Source organism: Taurulus bubalis (genome assembly GCF_910589615.1).
Source record: "Taurulus bubalis genome assembly, chromosome: 10".
Lineage (NCBI taxonomy): Eukaryota > Metazoa > Chordata > Actinopteri > Perciformes > Cottidae > Taurulus > Taurulus bubalis.
The window spans coordinates 12,094,833-12,118,525 of record NC_136598.1 but is presented as its reverse complement, the minus strand read 5'-3'; the positions used below and the strand labels follow the sequence as shown (position 1 = coordinate 12,118,525).

Sequence of the window (23,693 nt, the reverse complement as noted above, 5' to 3'; positions counted from 1 at the left end):
TATTATTGTTATTATACTATTGTTCATTGTATTTAACACCACATATAGCCTAACAGTTGGTCCATGAATGGACATAATGCTCTTATTTCGGGTTATTGGGACACTGATACATTGCACAGTGCTTGTAAACAAGCGACTATTGACCTGAAGTGATTCTTATGATTTCCACCCATGCGTCCAATTTATGATCTTTAATCATTGATTAATGTATTGATTGTTTTCCGCCCAATTAATTTATTCGGGAATAGTGAAAAAAGGCCATCACCATTTACAATTACAAAATACACAAACTTTAAAAAAAAAATCCTTGAGAAAAAAAACATGAATCAATGAATTGCTTCTGACCACATGATTAAGTGTTTATTTGTCCCGGCTATCTAAAGAGAGCTCTCTAAAGGAATTGAGTCAACAAAAAAAAAAATTTCAAAATACATTTTAACATTGCATCGCAATTCTCCAAAATGAGTTGACACCAATTTGGGTGGAAGTAAATGGTGGACTATGGGCAAATTGGCTGAAAAAAATAGAAGAGACTGTAGGTTTTCCCATCTAACAGGTAAACGTAAGTTGAGTTCACGTCTATATATCTCCAACATCTGATGTCTAGAGGTCTGATCTGAGGTCTGATCTGAGGTCTGAGTGAACCGAGAACCAAGAACCGGAAAACCAAGAGCCAAGAACCAAGGCCCGTTGACGCGTTGCCCCTCGGCTCAACCTGCACAAACTTCTGTGACTTCGCTCTTCAGGTGCAAACGCAAAGTGACAAGAATTGTTTTCTGCAAAGTGCTTGTTCACGAACACGGACACCCACACGAGACGTTCTCCACTTCTGTGGCACATCAGCCGCCATCGCGAAAAACGAATGTGGGTGTGTGTATGAGGGCCACACTCCCTCCCCGTGGGAATCGATCCCACTCTCAGAGCAAACCCACCGCTGCTGCATCTGCTGTCCACCTGAGCGTTGAATATTCACAAGCGGGAGAAGACAAGATGAGAGAGTGGGCTGCAGGAAGAGGATGAAGGGATGGAGGGCTGAGGGGAGGGAAAAAAAACGTGTCCTTGATGAAAAGAAAAGATACGACGATAGAATGAAAGAGACGGAGAGAGAGAGAGAGTAGGGGAGAAAGCGAGGTCGATCAATTCAATGAACTGAGAGAAGAGAGAGACTGTGTTTTTTTTGTTGTGTGTTTTGTTTTTCCACGCAGAGAGAAACAAAGGAAGCGAAGAAAAATCCAACGGAGAGACGGATCAATTCAATGTACAATACAAGAGAATGCGAAGGCCATTCCAGTTGCCTCCCTGTCTCACCCTGTCTTTGTCCTCCCTCTCCCGGTTTGCTGCCGTTTGAAGCTGAACTATACGTCTGCACGACGGCGGCCTCAATTGACGTCGCGCTGCTAATCTTAAGATCTTAACAGATCAGTTTAATTGGGAACGAGTTTATTGGAAAAGTTGACTGAAAAGAAGATAAAAAATCTTCCCGTCAAATGAATGAATTAAAAAAAAAGTAGAAGACGTAGAAACGATGTCATTACAGCAGGACGTCCGTTTGAGCTTTTATGGCCATCTGAGAATGTTCAAGCAGGATTTTTTTTTCTTCGAGCGGCAATATTTTCAGGGAGGTTTGTTGCATTTTCAGCAGCGAAAGGAGACCAGCGGGGGGTAAAAAATGAAGCGAGGGATAAAAGAAATAAGTGACAGGCGAGAGAGAGAGAGAGAGAGCAAGGGAGGGGGCTGGATTTTTTTTTTTTTACCCACGAACCCTTTCATCCTCTGCACTGAAACATTCTCTCACACACACACACACACACACACACACACACACACACACACACACACACACACACACACACACACACACACACACACACACACACACACACAGGGTGTTGGTGGGAAGATAAACAGTGGTACAGTGATGTCTGATCCCTCCCGGCCCTAATGATCCGCCATCTCTAAATCCAAACTGATTCTCTGCTAATGAGCTTCTCCGTTTTGCCTCCACTCCTCTTCCTCTTCCTCCTCTTCCTCCTCCTCCTCCGATTTCTTTTCCTCTATATAGTCGCTTCTCTCTCGTTCCATTTCATGTCCTTTTGCTTTTCTTTTTTTGTGTGCAGATTTTAAAAGCTTATAAACCTCTTTGAACAAGGTCAAAACACACACACACACACACACACACACACACACACGATCTGAAGTGTTTTATTCTGAAAATCAGCATCTTCACCCTGGTGTTGTTCAGCTGACGCCTTTGGGTCCGCTCGCTCTAATGGCAGTCTCAGCCAGCCAGCCAGCCTCCCACCTACCCACAATCCTCTGCTCCCAGCACCTTTCTGCCGCACAGAAGAAGATTATGTGACAGTTGGCAGCGGTCGGGATATCGCTCCTACAGTGACGGCTCTTTAATGTTTCCTTTTTTTCTCTTCTCTTCTTTAACGCTGTTTTGTGAGTTTTTCTCATCTTTTTTGTTTTACTTTATTTTATTCCTCCCCTTGAAGAGCTTTCTGTCTGTTGGGAGAAACTTTTCCACAGAGGAAAGAAGAGTTTGGTGTCCATCCAGCTGCTGACTAGAACGCCCTGTTGCTGCAGCTGACGGGGGGTTGAGGTCGGGGGGGCCGAAGCCGATCTCCCGTTCATGAATGCACTCACGGCAAACGCTGCAAAGGAGCGGGGGGACAGGAAGTGTCGACTTCAGCAGGTATACGACAGCTTAGCAGATAAGTCCAAATCAATGTCGACGGCGGAGCGGGGCAATTGGATTCATGGGGGGAGCAGTTTGCAACAAACTAGCATTTTGACAGTTTTGGCAATTATAAAGATTGCCAAAACTGTCAAAATTCTAGTAGTTCATACTTTGAGCCGACAATAACCAAAAAAGGCCGACAACAGTCAGTGACTTCTACTGTAACGGCCTCTGAAACAACAGTGTAAGTAGCACACTGAAACCCAGGCTCATGATTCTTTTAGGTCCCGCGGCTCGTTAGGGTCCAGCTGGCCCTCGGGGTTGGCTCTCCTCGTTATGACCTGATGAGGCCCACATGCCATGTTCTAGGGTTTGGGACGCCATCAGTGGCAGGAGATCTAAATGACTCCACGGGAGCACAAATTCATCCTTTAACGGGTTTGAGCCGAGCGAGCGGATTCAAGTTCAAGACGCGGTTGCTTGTCGTCGTCGTCGCGTCAAGTGAAGGTGTAATTCCTCGGCTCATCTGCTTCCGTGACCTTCCTCTCTGTAATCAACAGACTGAGGCGTTGACCCTCGGGCCGTCTCTTTTGTCCAATAAACCCTCATACTTTAATACTGCACTATTAATAATTCCTCAACGTCATCTTAGCAGCTCCATTTAGCTCCGCCACCCGGCTCAGCGGATTCTGACTCGATGTTTCCTACAGAAATATAAAACGTCTCACTCGAACTCACCCTCTCATTTCTCAGTAGAGAAACATTTTTAATAAGATTATAGAGGAAATGAAAAGCTTTTGATAATGTCGTTTATTCTATTTTGTTTTAAAAAGAAAAAAGAAAAGTGGAGAATTTCTTACATTTTTTTATATACTTGTAAAATGTTCTTTACATCAATTATACAATTAATAAAAATAAATAATCTGGTATCTGTTGCTCTCGCAGGAATGTAATAAACTCGTCCAATCATTTGATTCTGAATGATGTGCACTTATAAACCCTTTTCATCAGCAGCCATTTCAAAAATTAACTATGGTCCTATTCTATTTAGCGTGTCACAGCCAATACCTTGAGCCCAGCGTGCACAGTAACAGGGCCATAATTCATGTAACCAATTACATGTGTTTCCCTGCACTGACATGTCGGAATGGCTGCTGTCGCTGGATTCAGTGAGTGCTGCTTTTGGTGGTAAAGAGTTGGCAACACCGGTTTGGAGGTCAACCGAAGCGAGGAAATCTAAGAGAACAATGTCTCATTTATCAAACAAGGAAACAAGCAAACTGTTAACAAACCATGACGGCACACACACACACGCACGCACGCACGCACGCACGTGCGCGCGCGCACGCACACACACACACACACACACACACAGAGTAGTTTGTCAGGGTTTAACCTTGAGGCGCAGACGTATTAACACACAGCTCCAGCCCGCTGGCTATCTCGTGTCGCTGCTTTCTGTTTTCTAATATAATATAAAATAATAATAAAACCTCGGGAGTGCTGATGGAGAAGCTGGAAATGTTTCACCGGTGAAGACGTTGTGCGATGAAACAGCAACCGCAATGAATTAGTTGAATAATTGATGGAGCTCGACATGATGAACCGTTCTGTTTTATTGGTAAACACTCTCAAGAGTTTTTTTTAGAAGCTTATTCACCTTCAAACTAGTTTTAAATATCCACTAAAAGCAGTAAACAAGTTGAAAGTTGTATTATAGCTTGTGTATCATCCCATCCCAAAAAGTCAAAAAAATAAATAGGCCAAAGCAGCTCAACATCCTGTTTCATCCCATATTTGTAACCATACTAATACATTAAGAATGGTCTACATTTTAATAAACTAAATCCCATAACTGCTTCCTGTAAGTTGAAACGACCCTCTCTCTCTCTTCTCTTTGCCTCTAACTCTCTCTCTTTTCTCTTTCCATTTTCTTCCTCTCTCATCACACCGTCATCCCTAGAACATTCCTTCCTTCCTCTGTTCCTCTGTCTCTATATATCTCAGAGCTGTCATGGAGGCGATGACGAGTCGTCTCCTCGTCCCAGAGTTGTGTCGAGTTTCCTCCAGGTCACAAGGTCGCCTGTCATCGTTGTCATTGGAGACCAACAACCACGCACACACACACACACACACACACACACACACACACACACACACACACACACACACACACACACACACGCAAACACGTGAAGAAACACACAAATTCAGAATTCACTCACAAAAAGGTACATACAATTCCACACACGCAAAGGTAAACAATGAACGCACAAACACACACACACACACTCTAAGATGTACGTGCACACCTACATGTACACACACACACACACACGGAGTGGAGGACAGCGGACAACTGTTGAGGCTGCAGGAGTTTGAACTTTGAAGTCTTAAGCAGGGGACTTTAGCTTAATCTGCCTCCTCCTGATCCACAGGCTTAGTCGCCTCTCTCTCTCTCTCTCTCTCTCCCTCTCTCTCTCTCTCTCTCCCCGTAACCATGTCATCTCTCTTTTTACGTCTCTCTCGCCGTCTTTCTTCTTTCATCCTTTGACCACCAGGTTAAAAATAACTGCAGAGCAGAAGAGCCGGGGTACAATGACTGACAGCAACATAGTGTTAACTTTGGATATAAGTATACAGTCACACACACACACACACACACACACACACACACACACACACACACACACACACACACACACACACACACTGGAGGTGGGCGTGGCAGCACCTGGGCTTATCGGCCACACCCAGGCCCCTGGGTGCTTCAGCTGCTGGTCCTCCCTGGTTGACGTTATGGTTTGTGTTTGACACTTACGAAATGTAATGCTGCCCATTTCACACGTCCTAACATGTGCACACACCGCTTCTTTACCAGCATTTTTGGAGACATTTCTTTTTTCCGGCCCTGGTATGCAAACAATACAGACGTGGATGCCCACGATGTACCGGGGAGGGTTCGAGCTGCCTGTTGTCCTGCAATGTTGCAGTTTGACGGATCTCCTGATCAGACCGTCCCCCTCCTGAGAACATTGTACTTGTCATGCTTGTAGAATGTAAATGAACACACATACAAAAAACTAGATTATTTCACTGTGTGGGATTTTTGCCTTAATAGGTGTATGAAATTAAGTCAAGTTCAACTGCAAAAAACTAAATATTTTAGTGGTTCAATATTTTAAAATTATAACCTGTAACATTTTACCTTGTAACTTTTACCGACTTGAGTCGGTGAAAGTGCTCTTGATTTGTAAATAAAAATGAATGCGTCATTGAACGACTGCCACTTCACACCATGAGTCACTTTTCTTGGGGAACTGTGAAATTGTGTGTGTGTGTGTGTGTGTGCGTGTGTGTGTGTGTGTGTGTGTGTGTGTGTGTGTGTGTGTGTGTGTGTGTATGTTTCCGTGTGTGTGTGTGTGTGTGTGTGTTTCCGTGTGTTTCCGTGTGTTTCCTCTAACCGGCTGGACCCTCTGCTGGCTCAGTCATTGCATGCAGTGTGCCGCCAAGACTTGCTCAAACCCACAGACACCAAAGTTTTCCACAGATACCATGTCCTGCTCCATTTTGGGGACGAACGCAGAATTTAAATTGATGCAAAATACATGAATAAATATTTCCATTTGTATGTATCACAGGGATCGAAGGGCTTTAGCTTTTTACATTGTGTCAAAAATAAAAGCTTGAGAAGTTGTATCCGTGGTGAACTCCATGAAACTATACAGATATTGCAAAATATACATTAAAATCTCTTTGCGTAATGAACTAGCAAATAATACAATGTCTCCTTTCTTCCTTTCCCCTTGGCATCCTTGGTGTTTACCTCTCCTGCTGAAACCGCTCTGCATGTGGCAGAAATATCTTTTGATTGTCTATGGCTAATGCCTTCTCCGCACCTTTCTTGTGCATTCCCCACACAGAGAGATATGAATAACACGCAGGGTATTAGTAGTGATTGCAGAAAAAAAAAAAATTGTCAAGTCACATCGCTTCCCTTTGCAAGGTTGGATCACCCTCATCACAACACTGTTAAAAAATGTGAGTCGCAGAGTGCGAAATATAATATATTGGTAGTGATTTATGGTAATAAAAGAGCACGTGTTTATGTATCTTTCAGGATCTTCACCTTGCTCAGTACGTCAGAGAGGACATCAGAAACAGCAAATAGGACTTATCTAACCTGATCTTACCAAACCCATTTACAAAATAAAACGTACAGATGTAACATGAAGATAAAGTACAATGCATACCAATGTCAGCATGAACAGTTTGTATCTTCTTTTTTTTCCCGGGAGTATAAACTCCCTTCCCAGAGGAAGTCATTATTTCATTAAAAACATATTTTTTTAACCTACAAAGGCCCAAATGAGGCATCATAATTATACTCTAAATAAAGACACAACAAAAGCCAAACAGAGCAACAGGAAAAGAAAAAAAGGGAAAAAGGGACAGGAAGTGAGAGAGAAAGCAAAACGTCACGTCTGAGCTTGATTTTTTCCCTCTGCTCACGTGTGCAGAGCAGGGCAGTAAATATGAATAACTGCAGAGATAATGGGATACAGACACTCGATCATGACGGTTTGGAGCAGATAAGAGACGCAGAGGGCGAGAGAAAGCCAGAGAGTGTGTTATTCTTCTGACTCAGCGGTGAGGCTGCAAATCACAGGACTGACGGGGAGATAAAACGTTACATAAGAAGGTAAGAAGGCAGCATACTGTAAAAGGTAAGAGTCTGCTCGGTATGTAAAACCCTGAGAGTACAACAAAACAGAACAGACTTACTTATGGTTACTCCTTTAACAAAAATGTTTTATCTGTTACTCATTCAGTTTCTCTTTCAAGCTCTCAAACCAGAGCTGGTGATTGTTGGATCAGTGGAGAGACCAGATCTGTGGAGTTTGAATAAAGTGTGTTTTCGGACAATCAACAAGATACAAGGACTGTTCTTATAACTGGAGTTTTGTGGCTTTGAGGGGCACCTATTAAATGTATGTTTTGTACATTAATACATTTAAATAATTGTCAAAATCTCTGTTGATTTGTATCACGTCATTTTCACTATCAATGCGTGTCACACGACATCGCATCAGAAAAGGGGCAAAAAAAAAGAGCGCTTCCAACCGGGTGTCATGTTTCCGTCACTGCCGATCGGAACTGGAGTCATTTGTCTTACGGATGAATTCAGATTGTACCCTGTTCCCAGTGAAGGCAGATTTTAGTGGGTGTTTTTTGTCCAGTGGGAAAGGGGTGTCATAGAAAGACAAAACCCTCCATGACGACAAGTTCAAGTTGAGTTCAACACAAGCGACAGAGTGCTGCTTGCTATTTGTTTATGTTTGTTTATGTTGAGAGCCGAACCCAAATGGATTTGATAAGGGTTTTTTGAAAGATTCATATTTGATTAATGCAATCAAACTCCAACCATATTCCTTTGTTCATTCACTGATCAACAACAACAACACAGAGCGCATCTGTTTGACTAATTCTTTGGCTGAAGCTATTTCTCAGTCTTACACTCCCACTTCTCCAGCATCTGACAAAGTGAGCCAGACTCTACGATTTCCTGACATTTGCGGCCAACTTCCTGTGCAGGCAAGACAATAACAGGAAGTAGGAAACAGGTGTTCGTGCTGGAGGTGAAAGTTCACCGGAAATGGCCCCTCTCTCCCGCAGGAAGTGGCCGGAGGGAGCGGCCAGGAAAACAGCCAGACTAGAGGCGATGAGCGTAAACGCTTGCATATGCGTGTGTTTGCCGTTTTCAGTCTGAAAGGCAGCGCGGGCCAGAAATAGCCCCAGAACAATAATACCACAACAAAACCACAAGCCATTTACAGCTGATCTCACGGGGGAGACGGCTCCGGCTCTGCAGCTCACTTCCAAAACACCATAATGCAACAATAACAGACGAGAGAACGAGATTTACTTCCAATTCATGAATACAATATTGATGTAGTAAGTAGGTGATGCTTCACTACTTTACACATGGACACAGAGAGGGAGGTCTGAGTGCCTCCGCTTTTATCTCATGTTTGTGCGCTGCTTTTCTTCGAAGACACCAAACTAACGGCACGCAAACACGGATGATCACAAACTAGCAGCCTCGTGACCTAAAACCTAAAACCTGGACCTGGTGCATTTAATAGGAAGTGCACATAGTCACCATGACACCAAACTACGGTTTTGAAGCTTTGAGTTTAGGGCCATCATTTACTAAAAGAACATCATGCTGTATTGAAGACGACTTGAAACTAGAGATTGCGAACCATAAACTCATGTTTACTGAGGGAATAAATCAAGAGAGAAGTCATTATAGTCGCCCCCTGGTGGCCATTTGAAACAATGCAAGCTAAAGATGCTTCAGAATTGGCTTCACTTTTCAGACCCGGATGTTGGGCGCCGGTTTGTGACATCAAACACAGTTGTATGTATTTTTATAAATCAGTTTAACATTTTAAAACAAAGTAGGATCTGGTGGTCATCAGAGGATCTGAAAACATTTTTAAATTTGCTTATATATATACACATACATACATGCATACATACATACATACATACATATATATATATATATATATATATATATATATATATATATATATATATATATATATGCTGATATATTAAATTTGTGTTTTTAATTGAATATTTCATGCTTATGTGTATGTCATTATATCCCAATAAAAAACACAACAAATTCTTTGTCAGAATGTTGTGCATCAATCAAATTGTTTTTGTGAGAGCACTTATCACCCTCGTCAAACTATGAACTAAAATGTTATATATACATAACATAAGAGCGCGCTGCGGTGGTGTGACGATTTTTTTTTTTACGAGAGTGTTCACAGACTAATAAAAGAAATAAAACCCCTCAATAAAATTCTCGTCTTCCATGTGTCACGTCAGATCTCATCAGCCCCGGCGGTAGAAGAATTTATTCAGCCCATAAATCTTCCTCTCTGCTCTCATGCGGCCTTGAAGCGCACCGACGTCCGACGGCTCTCAGTCACCAACTAAGCCGGGCGGGAGCCAGGACGTCTGTTCTCTGGCTCGCGTTTGTCCTCCCTCTGTCTCTATATCATCTTCTCCCACACGCCCTCTCTCCATCCTCCTCCCTGCCACTTTGTCTTTTTCCTCAACATCATCTCTCTCTTTCTCTCTCTCTCTCTCTCTCTCTCTCTCTCTCTCTCTCTCTCTCTCTCTCTCTCTCTCTCTCTCTCTCAGTTCCCAGGGGTTAACCAGTGAGGTCAACACCACATGCTACAACAGCCGCACTCTTGACAAGAAGAAGAAGGGGAAGACATTTTGACAATCACCAGTTTATCTTTCATCGGCACACGTGTTGTGTGTATGGTGGTGTGTATGACAACGTGTGTGTGTGTGTGTGTGTTAAAGCTCCATTCATCAGATCAAAACCAGCTTGTGTTTGTGTGTTTCCACAATGACCGCCATGCTTTTAAAGACCAGTACGTCTCAGCTTACTCACAGCCCACTGACCTTACATGTGTATGTGACTGTGTATGTTGGGAGCACTGTGTTACTTGCATTACAGTACTTTAATTACACTTTGTGGCGACTACAAGCAAAGTATCAGGTGCAGTTTATAATAAAAATGTGTCTTTTGCTGTGGTCGTTTTTCTCAGATATATATTTAGATATGTTTTCCATAATTCCGTGCTATTAAATTATCTTGAGGAACACAAAATTAATTGACCAAAATACCTTTATTCAGACAAAATAGTAACTATGTAAGGTAGTGTAATTAAATATGTTCATTATCATAATGTCTTCCTTATATTGCACCATGCAATTTCACACGATCACAATATGATAATTACTTTGTTCCACAATTGAGAGCAAAAATGATTATGTGCTATTACTTCAAATATATAGTCATATAGTCGTGGATCGTTTTATAATTTTTTTTCTGTTTCCTCAGAAAGCATGTGCCATCTTAACGGCCCTTGAGATCAGGTCCTTTGGGTTTTGCTCGGCTGCGTGAACTGTCGTTGAAAGGTCGGGGCATCTGTTATTTTGGTCTGTGGGTTTCTTTCTCTGTGTGCGTGTGCGTGAACATGTGTGTATCTGTGTGTCTTCAAATTGCTGCACAAATCCATTTAGTCGCCTCTCTGACGTGGTATAAATAGCCTAAAGAGCAACAGGGGGATTCACCCTCTATTATAAGTGTTTAAATATCAGCAGCTATTAGCCTGCTTGTCTCCCTGCGGCTGCTCGCCTTGTCCTAAACTCTATTCCTCGAATGTCAGTCAGCCTCGGGCTCCGGCGCTCACGATAAAGATGAAATAAACAGAGAACCCCACATAACGGCAAAACACAGCCAGCCCCGCACCATCCCGCCACCTATTACAGCTCACTGTGGACACTGTTGCTCATTTTTTAAATCTGCACAAAAACTGAATTGTAAAGCATGGATTTGGCTTTCTGCGGCGGAGTCACAGCGTTACATGGAGGTCGAATATAAAGCCATCACAATTCTTGCCTGCCAGCACCACGTTCATCAAATAAAAAAGAACTTGACTCAACTTTTTTAAATACTAGGCCGTTATCAATACTTAGTCGGACGATGGACGCCACATTAATAAACGTTTCAGCCACATACAGCAGCAGAAGAGTCACAGCGTCAGTATTCACGTGACGAGAGTGCGGAGAGTTGACTGTCAATGCGATGGCGGAGGATTTGGGGTCAAAGACAAAAAAGCAAAATTAGTAATACTTTAGATTTAAACTCGATGCTCAGCATCGGTTTTGTTCAAAGTGTGAGCTATTTAGAATTTAAGCTCTGCAGTGTATGTGTGTCATAGGGCTTTTATTGTGAAAGGTAAAAGCGTAGGGGGGAAGCTGTTTTGGTTCAGACCATTGAGCCACGGTATTACCTTCACAATTATAGGCACAACTCGTAACCCTTGACTATACAAAAAAAGAGAAATATCTGAAGTCAGCACTCTGCAGATACGGACCGTCATTGACGGATATCCTTTCTTGTAAAATGTCACATCTGATCAGGAACGCCGGTGTTACTAACCGCTGGGAAAATGTTCTCAGCGTGACATCTCGGACATCAATTCACCCGTCAATGTTACGGTAGTGTATGTGCTGCAGGATCTGAGCGGTGGCATCCTACACTCCTCACTGGTTGCATGGCAACTACAACCTGAGTCTGGTGTGGGAAACCAGGCCTCAACCACATCCCATCCAACACCTGAGGGATGAACTACTGCGGCTGAATGGGATGGAAGGAGATGCTAAACAGTTCTCTACAGCTGTGTGTCCAGCTGTGACGGTGCTTTACCATCCCAGCATGAACATTAGAAGAAGCAAACACAGATACAGATGAACAAGACACAGTCAGAAGCCTTAAAAAACCTGAGTTCAAATCTGCGGAGTGTATGTGGGCCGAAGTGTGGAGTGTGTGTGTGTGTGTGTGTGTGTGTGTGTGTGTGTGTGTGTGTGTGTGTGTGTGTGTGTGTGTGTGTAAACGCAAGCCCACAAGGCCTGGTCGAATGCATTGTCTGGCAGGCACGAACAGTCAATAGCTGGAAACAATGCCAGACCTGACTAATCAATAGGGAGCAATCATGGAGAGAGAACGATGATGATCATTTAAACGGATCATCATCGATGGCCGCACTAATTGTGCGGCGGGTATCGGCACTCAGATTTGGCTGTACAACCAGCTTCCTGTGAACCGTCAATCAAACAAAGTTTCTCGAAGCAAACGCCACACTTTGTGTCTGCTGTCGGTTTCTTTGTAAACAACTGAAACGTGACGCATGGGTCAACTACTATTCCATTATACAACGTGAAGTGATGAGAAAGCGTCACAGGTACAAATTCGAGAGATGCAACCAAACATAGGCGGGATGAAGGACTGTATGATATTCATGTGTTTTCTTTATGTTCATCCAATTAAAACAAAAACATGTCTCCTTGCATTTGACAATGTGTGGAGTGAGAACCAGATGTTTTCTCTTATCTCGGTCAGAGAGCCAAGTGCAGAAATAAGAAAACATCAACTGGTAACTGGCAATAAGAGGACGTTTGTTCTCAAATCGCTTCCCGCGCGAGCCCGATTGTTACAGAGAGAGAGAGAGAGAGAGAGAGAGAGAGAGAGAGAGAGAGAGAGAGAGAGAGTGACCAGGAGGCTTCCTCCCTCAGCGGGAAACTATTCCCAGTTGGCGGGTGGATGTTAAGGTGTGTGTGTGCGTGTGTGTGTGTGTGTGTGTGTGTGTGGCACCCCACAGTTTATGCCACATGGGGAGTTTATACGTTCACGCTGCATCCCGTCTGAGTGGATGTCATCTCTCTCTCTCTCTCTCTCTCTCTCTCTCTCTCTGTCTCTCTCTCTCTCTCTCTCTCTCTCTCTCTCTCTCTATCCACACTCTCTATTCCTATCTCTCCCGTCTTGACCTTTCTCCTTCTTTTCTTTCTTTGCATTCTTATCTCCCTGATGCTCCTTTTCTCTTTCTCACTCCCCCCTCCCCTTCCCCCTCCCACTCCTCCCTCATCCGTTTACACGTCTGCATGCCGTTTCTCTTCTTCTTTTCTTTCCGCCTCATTCAGTTTCACTCACACAGAAAATCACAGCTCGACCACAGTGCGGTTTGTCGCTCCAAAACGCAAACACCTCGCTCCCTCCTCTTCTTCACACACCCGTGAGCCGAAAGCAGAGCTGGCGCACACACACACACACACACACACACACACACACACACACACACACACACACACACACACACAGAGGACTGACCTGTTTGACTCGGTCGGGGTTGACGGTGGTCTGTGGCTGCATGATGCTGACCGGCTCCGTCTTCTGGGTGCTCTGAGGCATCTCCCTCACCTTCTCAGCGATGAAGTCGTGGACGCCATTCAGCGCCTCCACCGTCCCCTGGATCAGACACACGCGCTCTGTCGTTCCTGTGGACAGAAACAAGTCGGTGCATGAGTTTTAAACTGGTGGCAAATAAGTACTTGGCGGAGACACATAATTGAAGTTAAATGCGCCTCCTATTTGTGTCACTTTTGACAAATGATCGTGTTTCCTGTGTTTTCAAAATGTTTCCACAGGCGGGCGGAGACTCCCGGAGGACGGGTGAAGGTTTGACGTTGTGCAGGACACGACTCTGATGCGAAAACTAACAATCTTCTGTTTTGATCATTTTTTAAATGTGCAGTTGAAGGAAAATGAAACTGCTTTTCAACAAATAACAACTGGGATACAGGAAAAGAGGGATCTGTAATGATGGAACTACACAGCTTCAGCAGCCCATAGTAACAGCAAAGTCGAACACAGAACACAAAGCAGGGGTTCTTCGCCTTTTGTAACTCAGGGCCCATTTAAGATTGTTAAAAAAAAAGACACATTGGGACATTTAAATACACATTTCGATCCATTTTGTGTCACTGCATCCCAGGGAATGTTAGCGAGCGAACAGTTGCAAAAGCATGTTTGTCCATATTGTATATCATACAGTATTTGCCAGAAAACTAATCAGAAACGTATGAGAATGTTTGTGCATTCACATTTCCACCTCTGAACACATCAGAGACATTCAGCTCATGTTTCCAGGACGCCGTCCAACCAGGAAAGACATTCCCTGGTCCAAACAAACTCTAAACTCTACTATACAAATCAAAGAGAATTAACACTCAACGTCCTCAGCAGGGGAAACTGGGATGAATGTCCACCGAGAGGAAAAATCGGAAACATAAAACTACACGTTTGCGTTTGCTAGTTTACGTTTTTGCGTGCAGGATCAGACTGTTTCCCGATTACTCCCTTTATACAGACGCCCAATGTTTACAACGCCGGAGACTGAGCGATGGAATTAATGATCTTGTAGAAAATCAGACATTTTTTAACACTGCAGTCTGTAGTCGATTCTCCTTTCTTTCTTTCTTTTTTTACACAAAGCCTCGACATTCTAACACTTCCCAGTCACAGTTTTTAGAGGTTGAGATGTTTTTATATGCATTTTGTTTACTAGTTCCATCCATTGAATGAAAACCAATGAAACTTGAGCAAACTGAAGTCTAGACTACATTGTTGTTTTCCTTGTTAAAAAGACTGCACTTCAAGCTTCAAGCTCATCTATTTTAACTTTACAAAAAGAATGATCAATCCTTAGCTGTGATTTGTAACATAATATGACTTGTAGGAACCACCTGTCATGTGTGGTCCTGAGCAGCTGGAAAAGAGCACTTTAAGCTTGCGGCTCCAGCCAAAACAATGACAAATGTATCACCGTCCTCGTACTTTATGACCTCATTGTTTCTGAAAATGTCGCGGGTCTCTAGGAGGATAAATACATCAGTGTCGTGTCCAGAGAGGAGGGCCGGCGTTGACAGACGGAGAGACACACAGAGGAGAATCTAGGCCAATGCAAAGCCTCTCAGTCCTCCGTGTCTCAATAACATGCTGGAAGTAAATCTCTCTTTGGCGGGTTCTCCCGCTCCCCATTTGAACATTTATTTATTCTCTCCCACTCCTTTCTCTTTTCCATTTTGCTCTCTCGTTTCCTTCTTCCTTCTTCCTTCCTTAACTTCCTTCATCCCCCCACACATACATTTCCTCTTCTTCCCAATCCTCTCCCATCCTCTCATCTCTCTCTCCCTTGACTCCAGTATTTAGTGGAATCTGCCCTTATCTCTGCTCAGCAGCGTGTGAGTTAACGCTTCCTGTCTCCTCCCTCTGCCGGCATTGTTGGACCGGCTCGGTTTGGCCCGGCTCGGCCCTCTGTGGCTGCTCTGGAACCAGCGGGATAGAGGGATAAAAGCTGTATGTGTGTGTGCGTGTGTGTGTGTGTGTGTGTGTGTGTGTGTGTGTGTGTGTGTGTGTGTGTGTGTGTGTGTGTGTGTGTGTGTGAGTGTGAATTTGATTTAAGAAATACAACTTCAACAACACTGGTCAAAGCAGACTGAAGAGTCCAATTGAAATATGCTGCATTTATGAAAATACAACGATACAGTGATACATAAAGTCAATTGTCAGTGGATGTCAAATTCAAATGGTAAAAAATACAATTTTGAATGATATCTCTCCTACTTTTAATGGTCTAAAATGTGGACGCACACCCTCCAGACAAAGAGTAGAGTGTGTGTGTGTGTGTGTGTGTGTGTGTGTGTGTGTGTGTGTGTGTGTGTGTGTGTGGGGGGGGGGGGGGGGGGGGGGGGGGGAGGCTTAAAACAACAGAGGCTAAAAATAAAAACACACACGTCCAGGCATCTGCAACATTTGGGTACCTGGCTAGGCTGGACGCCCGTTAGCAAATACCCTCATATTAATTCCCACCCCCTATTTTTACAGTCTGTTGACAGCAGTGACAAACAGCCTCTGTTGACAGCAGCTGAAAGCTTCAGCTCGGCGTGACGCAAGCGAGCAAATGCACGAGAGCTTGGGATTTCAGGTGTAGCCACATGCTAACGCGATGTCAGAGAACATTTCAGCCTCATTCCGCATTTAATTCGGCATTAGTGGGGGACTGTGTGTGTGTGTGTGTGTGTGTGTGTGTGTGTGTGTGTGTGTGTGTGTGTGTGTGTGTGTGTGCGCGCTGATACTGAGAAAACTGGGCTTCGCCTCTCCCCCGACAGCTGGTGCCCTCTGGGTAATCTGTACCCGTCCAATCACAGGCACGGATTAGCAGGCCATTGTCTTGGCATGAGTGTGTGATTGTCTCAGTGTATAGCTTGTGATCGTGTCCACATGTAGTTGTCTGCGTGTGTGTGTGTGTGACGAGTGTGATTGTAGCAGAAAAGGCCACTTTGTCTATGGAGATCATGTTGAAACCGCTGTGCGGCCGTGCCGCTGCAGCAGAGACCCGTTTTGTTTCATCGCAAAATATTTACTTACAGATCAATTAATGTTCACATAATGCAAAGTATGATTGAAGATATTGGGCTCATGCAGCATTTGTCGTCTATCGTGCAGCGAGCGCACACAGACTCTCAGTCCCTGTCATGCGAACGCCAGACCAGCGCCAACACCTCCCTCCAGTGTGAGCACTGTGTGTGTGTGTGTGTGTGTGTGTGTGTGTGTGTGTGTGTGTGTGTCTTTGTATGCGACTTTTGCAATTATTTGACATTTTAGCGGTTGGAAGCCGTTTTTTACTGCTGCAGCTGCCGAAGCGATATCTGTTCAGTGTTGTTAAGACTGTGTTCAACACGTTTACGAGAGGATGGTGAAACTGATTTTAAATTACAACAACTTTCAAGTGAAGCTGGCAGCGCTGTCCATCCTCATTCGTCTAGGATCACCACGACAACCATTAAAGGACCGCCGACTGCATTTTCAACAACAACGACCACTGAAGTGCATACTGCACTTCAAACCACCCTGTTAAAACTCTGAGAGGCCTTCTGGTGAAGAAGATATTGCAGAGTTTGTTGCAGAGTTTGGTATCATTGGAGATGCACCGCAGGGCTGAATGTTGTCGGGGAAACATTATACAAAAGATATTGATATGAAATTAAGGACCACAACATACTGACTGAAGCAAGAGTCTGGGGTTGTGAACAATATGGAAAACACAAAGAGATAACAAGGTCTTAATGCAACCTTTCGGGTCCACTGAGTCACATCAATACAATCTATTCAGTAGTGTTACTGCGAGACCATCTCTGTGAATAACTGGCTGCGTGCTGCAGAAGGGCTCCGGCCCCTGACGCAGCTGGCCAGTGTCAGTCTGGACTAACCTGCAGTCGAGCCCAGACGACACGAGAGGTTCACTTACAGGAGCGCTCATTTCCACCGGAGCATGACGGAGATTGAAAATGAGAAGCGAGCGTCTGTGAAATTCATAGCAGACGGTGAACTTCGGCTCGCAATTTCCACAGTGACCAAGTGACCCGGCAGCACTTTGTTCGACACCAGAACACGTCATCATCCTCCTCCTCACCCTTATCATCATCGTCACCATCATCGAGATCCGAGCTGTGGACCCTGGCAGTTGTTTTTATTAAAGTCTAACTAGCATGACTCACTCCTTCCTCCTCTTCCTTTCTCCTCTTCCTCCTCCTCCTCCTCCTCCCTGTTGACCAGAGGCACCGGAGGCAGTAGGCCAAAGCGAGCCGCTTCTCCTTCTGACTCACGGCCGCACACAGAAGCATATGCATGCCAGGGAGCAGACAGTCAAATATCCCTCGGTGCTTTAAAAAGCGAACACACGTAAACACGTCAGCGATCAAAGCCACTTGAAGGGAGGACACATTCGCAGAAGGAAGATACTTCTCATGTTTTGAGGGAATATGCTTCTGGGTTTTGCTTCAAACAAAATCTCATGGAAGGGATAGAAAAGTCTGGTCCTCTCCCGCCAGTCTGTATAAGCCTCATTTGAGCTCAGTCACTTCTCAGAGTGGGAATTTGAATAAGTAGAACGTTGACGTTTCATATCAGCCTCGCTTGCAGGAACGCACAATGCCACGTGGATGATTGGTTAGGTTTAGCAACAAGACTTCTTGGTTAAGGTAAGAAAAAAGATCACGGTTCGTGTTCAAATAGTTACGTAACAACATAATTAGCGCAAAAAACAACAACACAACAACGACCCTTAGCAGACTTTCCTACGCAAAGTTACGTAACAAGCATCAAATCAACCTTAACAGCGATCTCCTGGGTGAGAGTCCAACGTTTGTGTGACCCATCCACTCTGACTGCACTCGTCTTTGACCCACGTCACTGGGGTCTGAGCCACCATAAGCTGACGATTAAGGCTCATACCACTGCCCTGAAAGGTCGCAGCAGCTTTAAAGGTCAAATGGGGGCCAGAATGTCGATTTTTAGTGGCATTAAATCCCAAATGGAACAAATGAAAGGGTCCCTCTGCCAAGTTCAGTTTCCTCGTCATGGAGATATACTCGGCCTATGAAAACAGAGATGTAACGACTTCTCTGGATCCGCAGGGAGGTTTCTCTGCGTGGGTTTGGAGACTTCAGATTTCTAACAGAAAGATTAATAAAAAAACTAACGCACCATCTTAATATAACAAGTTGTCAGATTTTGTACATTATTATGTACACATGTACAATATTGTCAAGCTTATTTATTGTAATATTTTCCTGGTCGTGTTTAAAAAGCACATGTTTTTAGACGAATATCTTCACAAGGATGTAATACATTCAAAGTAAAACAACTGAATAAGCCTCATATGAGCTCAGTCACTTCTCAGAGTGGGAATTTGAAGCTGCAGCTTTAAACTGGGCCACTGAGGAGTATTTATTTACAGACCACGATGTAAAAAGTCTCCGACTTTCCTCAACAAAGTCAGAGAGCTTCCGTGACCTGAAAAAAAAAGTTATTCCTTCTTGGTTTATTAATGTTGTTTTTCAGCTCAGACTCCCACTGAAGGCATAAAACAGTCTGGTTGGCTGAAAACCGGTTATAGTGTGAGGCAAGTTGTGAAATAAATTCTCGCAAAGGGACCCATTTGTAAAAGAAAGAAAAAAAAGAGTCACAAACGTCCTCCCGAGAGTCCTTAAAAGATCCCTACAGTAAATAACATCAGAGACGAACGCAGAGGATGGAGAGACGAGACGAGCTGTGACAGTGTCGCCAGAGGTTGTGTGTTCACAGGTACATGATGTTCATGTTCACGCTCTTCTGACACGTGCGGCCTTTTTCTCTCCCAGCGCCGCCCCGATGGAAGCCACATCCCAGGAGAGAGAGAGAGAGAGAGAGAGAGAGAGAGAGAAAAGATGGCCGATAGAAATAGATAGAGGGGCTCGCATGACTTCTGTCACATCCGCAACGCGTCAAGTTCAGGGTGATGGGAGGAAGAGGAGGAGGAGGAGAGGGGAAACAGACAGAAACTCAGAGGGGGAGAGGCAGATCGGGCGCAGAGTCACAGTGGTTATGTCAAAATGGAGTGACACCGGGATAAGGAGGGAGACAAACGGAGACGGACTGGGACGCAGAGAGAGAGAGAGAGAGAGAGAGAGAGAGAGAGAGAGAGAGCTCTGTGAAACTTGTCACAACAAAGACACGTCATAAACCTGACGGTGTAGTGTGAGACACAAGAGACACCTTTTCCATGTGTCTTTTTAAAGCGACAGTTTGTGGTGGAAACATTGCACTCTGTCTCCAAGAAGGATTGAGGGTAACACAAGGGAAAACTGTTTCAGCTTGGAATTTAGAATTCACATGAACACCTTTTTACAGTCATAGCGCTTTTACACAATTGCATATTTTTTCTGTATTTCTCTCTTCTTTAAAAAGAAATCCCTGTCTTTCTGACAGATATTTACGTCACAAGCTGAAACTGGAATCAGATCCAGAAAGAGAGGGTTGGAATGCAGTCATGAAAGAGACGAGAGAGTAGGAGAGAGGGAGAAAGGGAGATGGAAATACAAACAATTTTTTTGTTGATTTAGATCCAATCCAAGCAGAAGGATACAAGCAGTCAGAGCGAGAGAGAGAGAAAGAGAGAGAGAGTGAGAGAGAGAGAGAGAGAGCGAAGGAGAGAGAGAGAGATAACTAAAGTAAAAATCCATCTGGTAGCGTAAAATAACCTCCAAGGCTCAATCCCAGCTGATTGGAAGCGCAGTGACTTAATGTAAGCTCATTAAACGGATCTCCTTAGGCTGCGGATAAGCTCAGGTTAACTGGCTACCTTTGATCAGATCGGTTGGATTAGCCGGCTGTTAGCGGCGCAGCTCAACACCTTGTTGTTCTGGAGAGTATAAAACGTCTAATGGGGCCACGGCGCAGGCAGAGGACGCACGGAGCCAAAGGTGAAGATCAGCTGGAGATTCCTGATATGTCAGATGTGTTTCACTCCAAAAAGGGAATATTTAACACTCTCAGCCTGCTGAAAAAGTTCACTTAAAGATCAAGTTTAGAAACCAATGACAAAAAAAAAAAAAAAAAAGTGGTATATGTCCTCGCGTTGGCCTTTTGGAATCCCTACTTTATAACAACTGACATTATGAGTGAGCGTTTCAAAGTGGGAGTCTCATTCAGATGCAGTCATTTGAAAACCCAAGAGTATTCAAATTAATTTGCAACCAATATTCTGTGCGCCAAAGGGTGTTCCTGCCAAGATGAACCAACATCTTTCCATTATTAGGATGCTCAACATCAAAGGGGATGGCGTGTTTTTCTGAACCAGTGAGCTTTCTCCTCTGCACTGGTTAATTCCAGCTGCAAATGGGAGTTTATTTCCCTTTTTTTGTGCCGTAAAGACACAAAGCACAATTCCCACATATAAGCCATTCTGTGGCACATAGTACAAATATCAGACTGAATTTGTACTCATGTCTTGAAGCTAATTTTCTAGTGCTTTATTGTTGCCACTAGTCACCTCTCATGACGGTGAGCCCTTTTCCAACTTGCTCTTCCTCTGCAGTGACCTTACCGCAGCTTTTCTGCATAATGAGCCTTCGTAAAGCGAAGAAAAAGAAAAAAGTGCTAACGACGACCAATAGGCCTCTTTCAGTGAGAGATGGATGGGTTTATTGACTGACACCCCAAAAAGCCAATGGAAATGGTCGCACGGAACCTCATTATCCAATTAAAAAGCTTTTATGGCCTAATGAGCAGGCCCAGCTGTGCGGAAAAAAATATTTAATTATTCTCTTCACTCTTAACAGAAAAGTATAGACAGATAGCTGGATGGATGGATAGTTGACAGATAACTGCTGCAAAGTTTGGCCTGCAACTGTAAAACAAACGCATACACACTCGCACACAAGTGTGATTATACACCAAACACACACTCTTTCATGCAGCTGGGCAGCTGTTGGTGATGTCATGAGTTGTTATTCCAAAAGAAAGAGAAAGAGAGAGAGAGAGAGAGAGAGAGAGAGAGAGAGAGAGAGAGAGCATGACTGCATGTGCTGATGTAATCAGCAGCAGTGGGGAAACTTGGACCTGTTCTCTGCTGCAGCCGACCAAGTCTTCATCAGGGAGACAGACAGATATGAGGGGAGATGAAGAGGAGGGAAGGGAATGAGTGAGTGAAGGAAGGAAAGTTGGAAATTTAGAGAAGAAAAAAAGAAGAGGGAAAAGAGAAAAGCCCCAAAAACTGTAAAACAAAGCGAGGTAAGATCAAAAGTGGGTCCAAGAAAAGGGAGCAAAAGACGTGAGAGAAAACCAGCAAGCAAAGAAGAAAAGAAAGAGAAGACGGAAAGCAGAGCTCGGTCCAGCAGGGCAGCTTATGTGGATGAAAATGTGATGGTTGCTTTGTAGCGGGCTGGCACAGAGTTCAGCACGCCCCCCCCCAACCCCTCGAGTGCTACAGGGGCTGCAACACACGCTCCCCGCGGCTTCCACACGTTTACACCAGACGAAATCACGGTCGATTAGGAAAATAGTATTAAACACCGGAGTCACTGCAGCCGGCTGGCACGGGGCGCTGCTCTGACTGGTCTTTACTGACTTTAACTGACTGTAAAACAACGACACAGGAGAAATAAAAGGCTTCCTCAAGCATGCTGCAGCATGTGTATGAGAAGTGGATAAAGTCACTGTTTTGTGGACTGACTTTTTGAAGCCGCAAAAGTTTTGGCCGTCGCCATCTTGTTCTTTTTACAACAAGAAGAGACAAAGAGGGGTGGAGCTAAGTCCAACCGAACGCTGAATCAGACATTTTTAACAATGAAGTTTCACGAACTGAAAACACACTTTGAAAGTATTAAAGTCCCAGATCATACAAAGCAGTGGTAGCGACCTGCCAATCACAAGAAAGCCTAAAGCATACTCTGCTTTAAGGTCTGTTTGACTTTATATGGACCATCCTTTACTAAAAGAACATCATGGACCAGAGGAGTCGCCCCCTGATGGTCAGTGGAGAGAATGTTTAAGGCACTTTAGCACTGGCTTCACTTTGCTCTGCGTGGGTCCTTGACAGCACTATACATGCGCTGTATGAAGTACAACAAAGACCCAAAAAGTACTGCAAGAAATTCCACAAAGAATTGCTAAAATTACCGCAAAGAGTCCCCCAAATTATTACAATTAGCCACACACAAAAAAAGATTATAGCAACCCTTAAAAAGTACCACAATAAACCGGCGACCTAAGAACAATACACCATTAAATTAAAACAATGTGCCTGGGTTTAACGTGTTCTTAGAGAGTTGTGTTTGACATGAATCTTATGTTATCCCTCATTTCCTGTTTCCTCCCGTCTCTCTATGTTCCCTCTGCTCTCTTCTTCTCCTCGTGCTATTTTTCAAACTCACTCCTGCATCAGCACAAGGGACAGTAAAACATGGTTTCCTGTCAGCCTCTCTCTCTCTCTCTCTCTCTCTCTCTGTCTCTCTCTCTCTCTCTCTCTCTCTCTCTCTCTCTCTCTCTCAGTGTTTCTGCTCACTCACTCTCCCCCTTAGCCCTCCCCTCTCCTCCTTTATCCCCCGCCGAGGTCCGGCAGTGACGGAGCACTCGGTAAGAAGAATAAGGCGACTCTCTCTAAAGAATAACAAAAGAAAGTGGAAGAAAAGGCAGGAATTCCTGCGCTGTGATGTAATGCTTTTCTCTTTTGGAAGACCCTGCTGCTCTGCATCCAGCCTCCACCTCCTTCTCGCCTCCAACATCTCCAAGCCCCCTATTTGCACGCCTCAGGGCAACAATTCGGGAAACAATTCCAAAATCAATCAATACTTCTGGCAAATAGATGGTGAACATCGTGTCCTGACGAATTCCTGATCGTGTCTGTAATTGCATGTAAAAGAGTCCTTTAACGACTGGAACATTTTAATGGAGCAGAGGTTTGACCTGAGACATTCCTTATTTCCCCACTTGCTCCCAACTTCCTGTTCCCATACATGCATTATTTTGAAACACACATATATACATATATGTTTAGTTTGGATAAACTGTTTTGCAGTGCCATTCCCTTTTCACTTCGCTAAATACAAGAGTGGATGATTAGTCCTGCGACAAAAAACAGCTTTTTCTCACCATTTCTCTGCACTCTCCCCCCTCTGTTCAGCTCTCCTACCCTGTTTCCCATAATCCCCCCCCCCCCCCCCCCATCTCTCCCTCCTTCTCTTTGCTTGT

The 23,693-nt window shown here is 44.2% G+C and overlaps 1 protein-coding gene across 3 annotated transcripts in view; it reads right to left on the bottom strand.

Annotated features, from left to right (window-relative positions):
* nova2 (NOVA alternative splicing regulator 2) overlaps window positions 1-23,693 on the bottom strand; it is a gene marked incomplete at its 5' end in the record, with an annotated part of 66,546 nt that overhangs the window by 4,747 nt on the left and 38,106 nt on the right. For all 3 annotated transcript variants that reach the window (XM_079224624.1, XM_079224625.1, XM_079224626.1), the window contains one exon: window positions 13,452-13,618. In XM_079224624.1, the coding sequence (XP_079080750.1) occupies window positions 13,452-13,618 (167 nt within the window). The remainder of the gene's footprint in view (window positions 1-13,451; window positions 13,619-23,693) is intronic.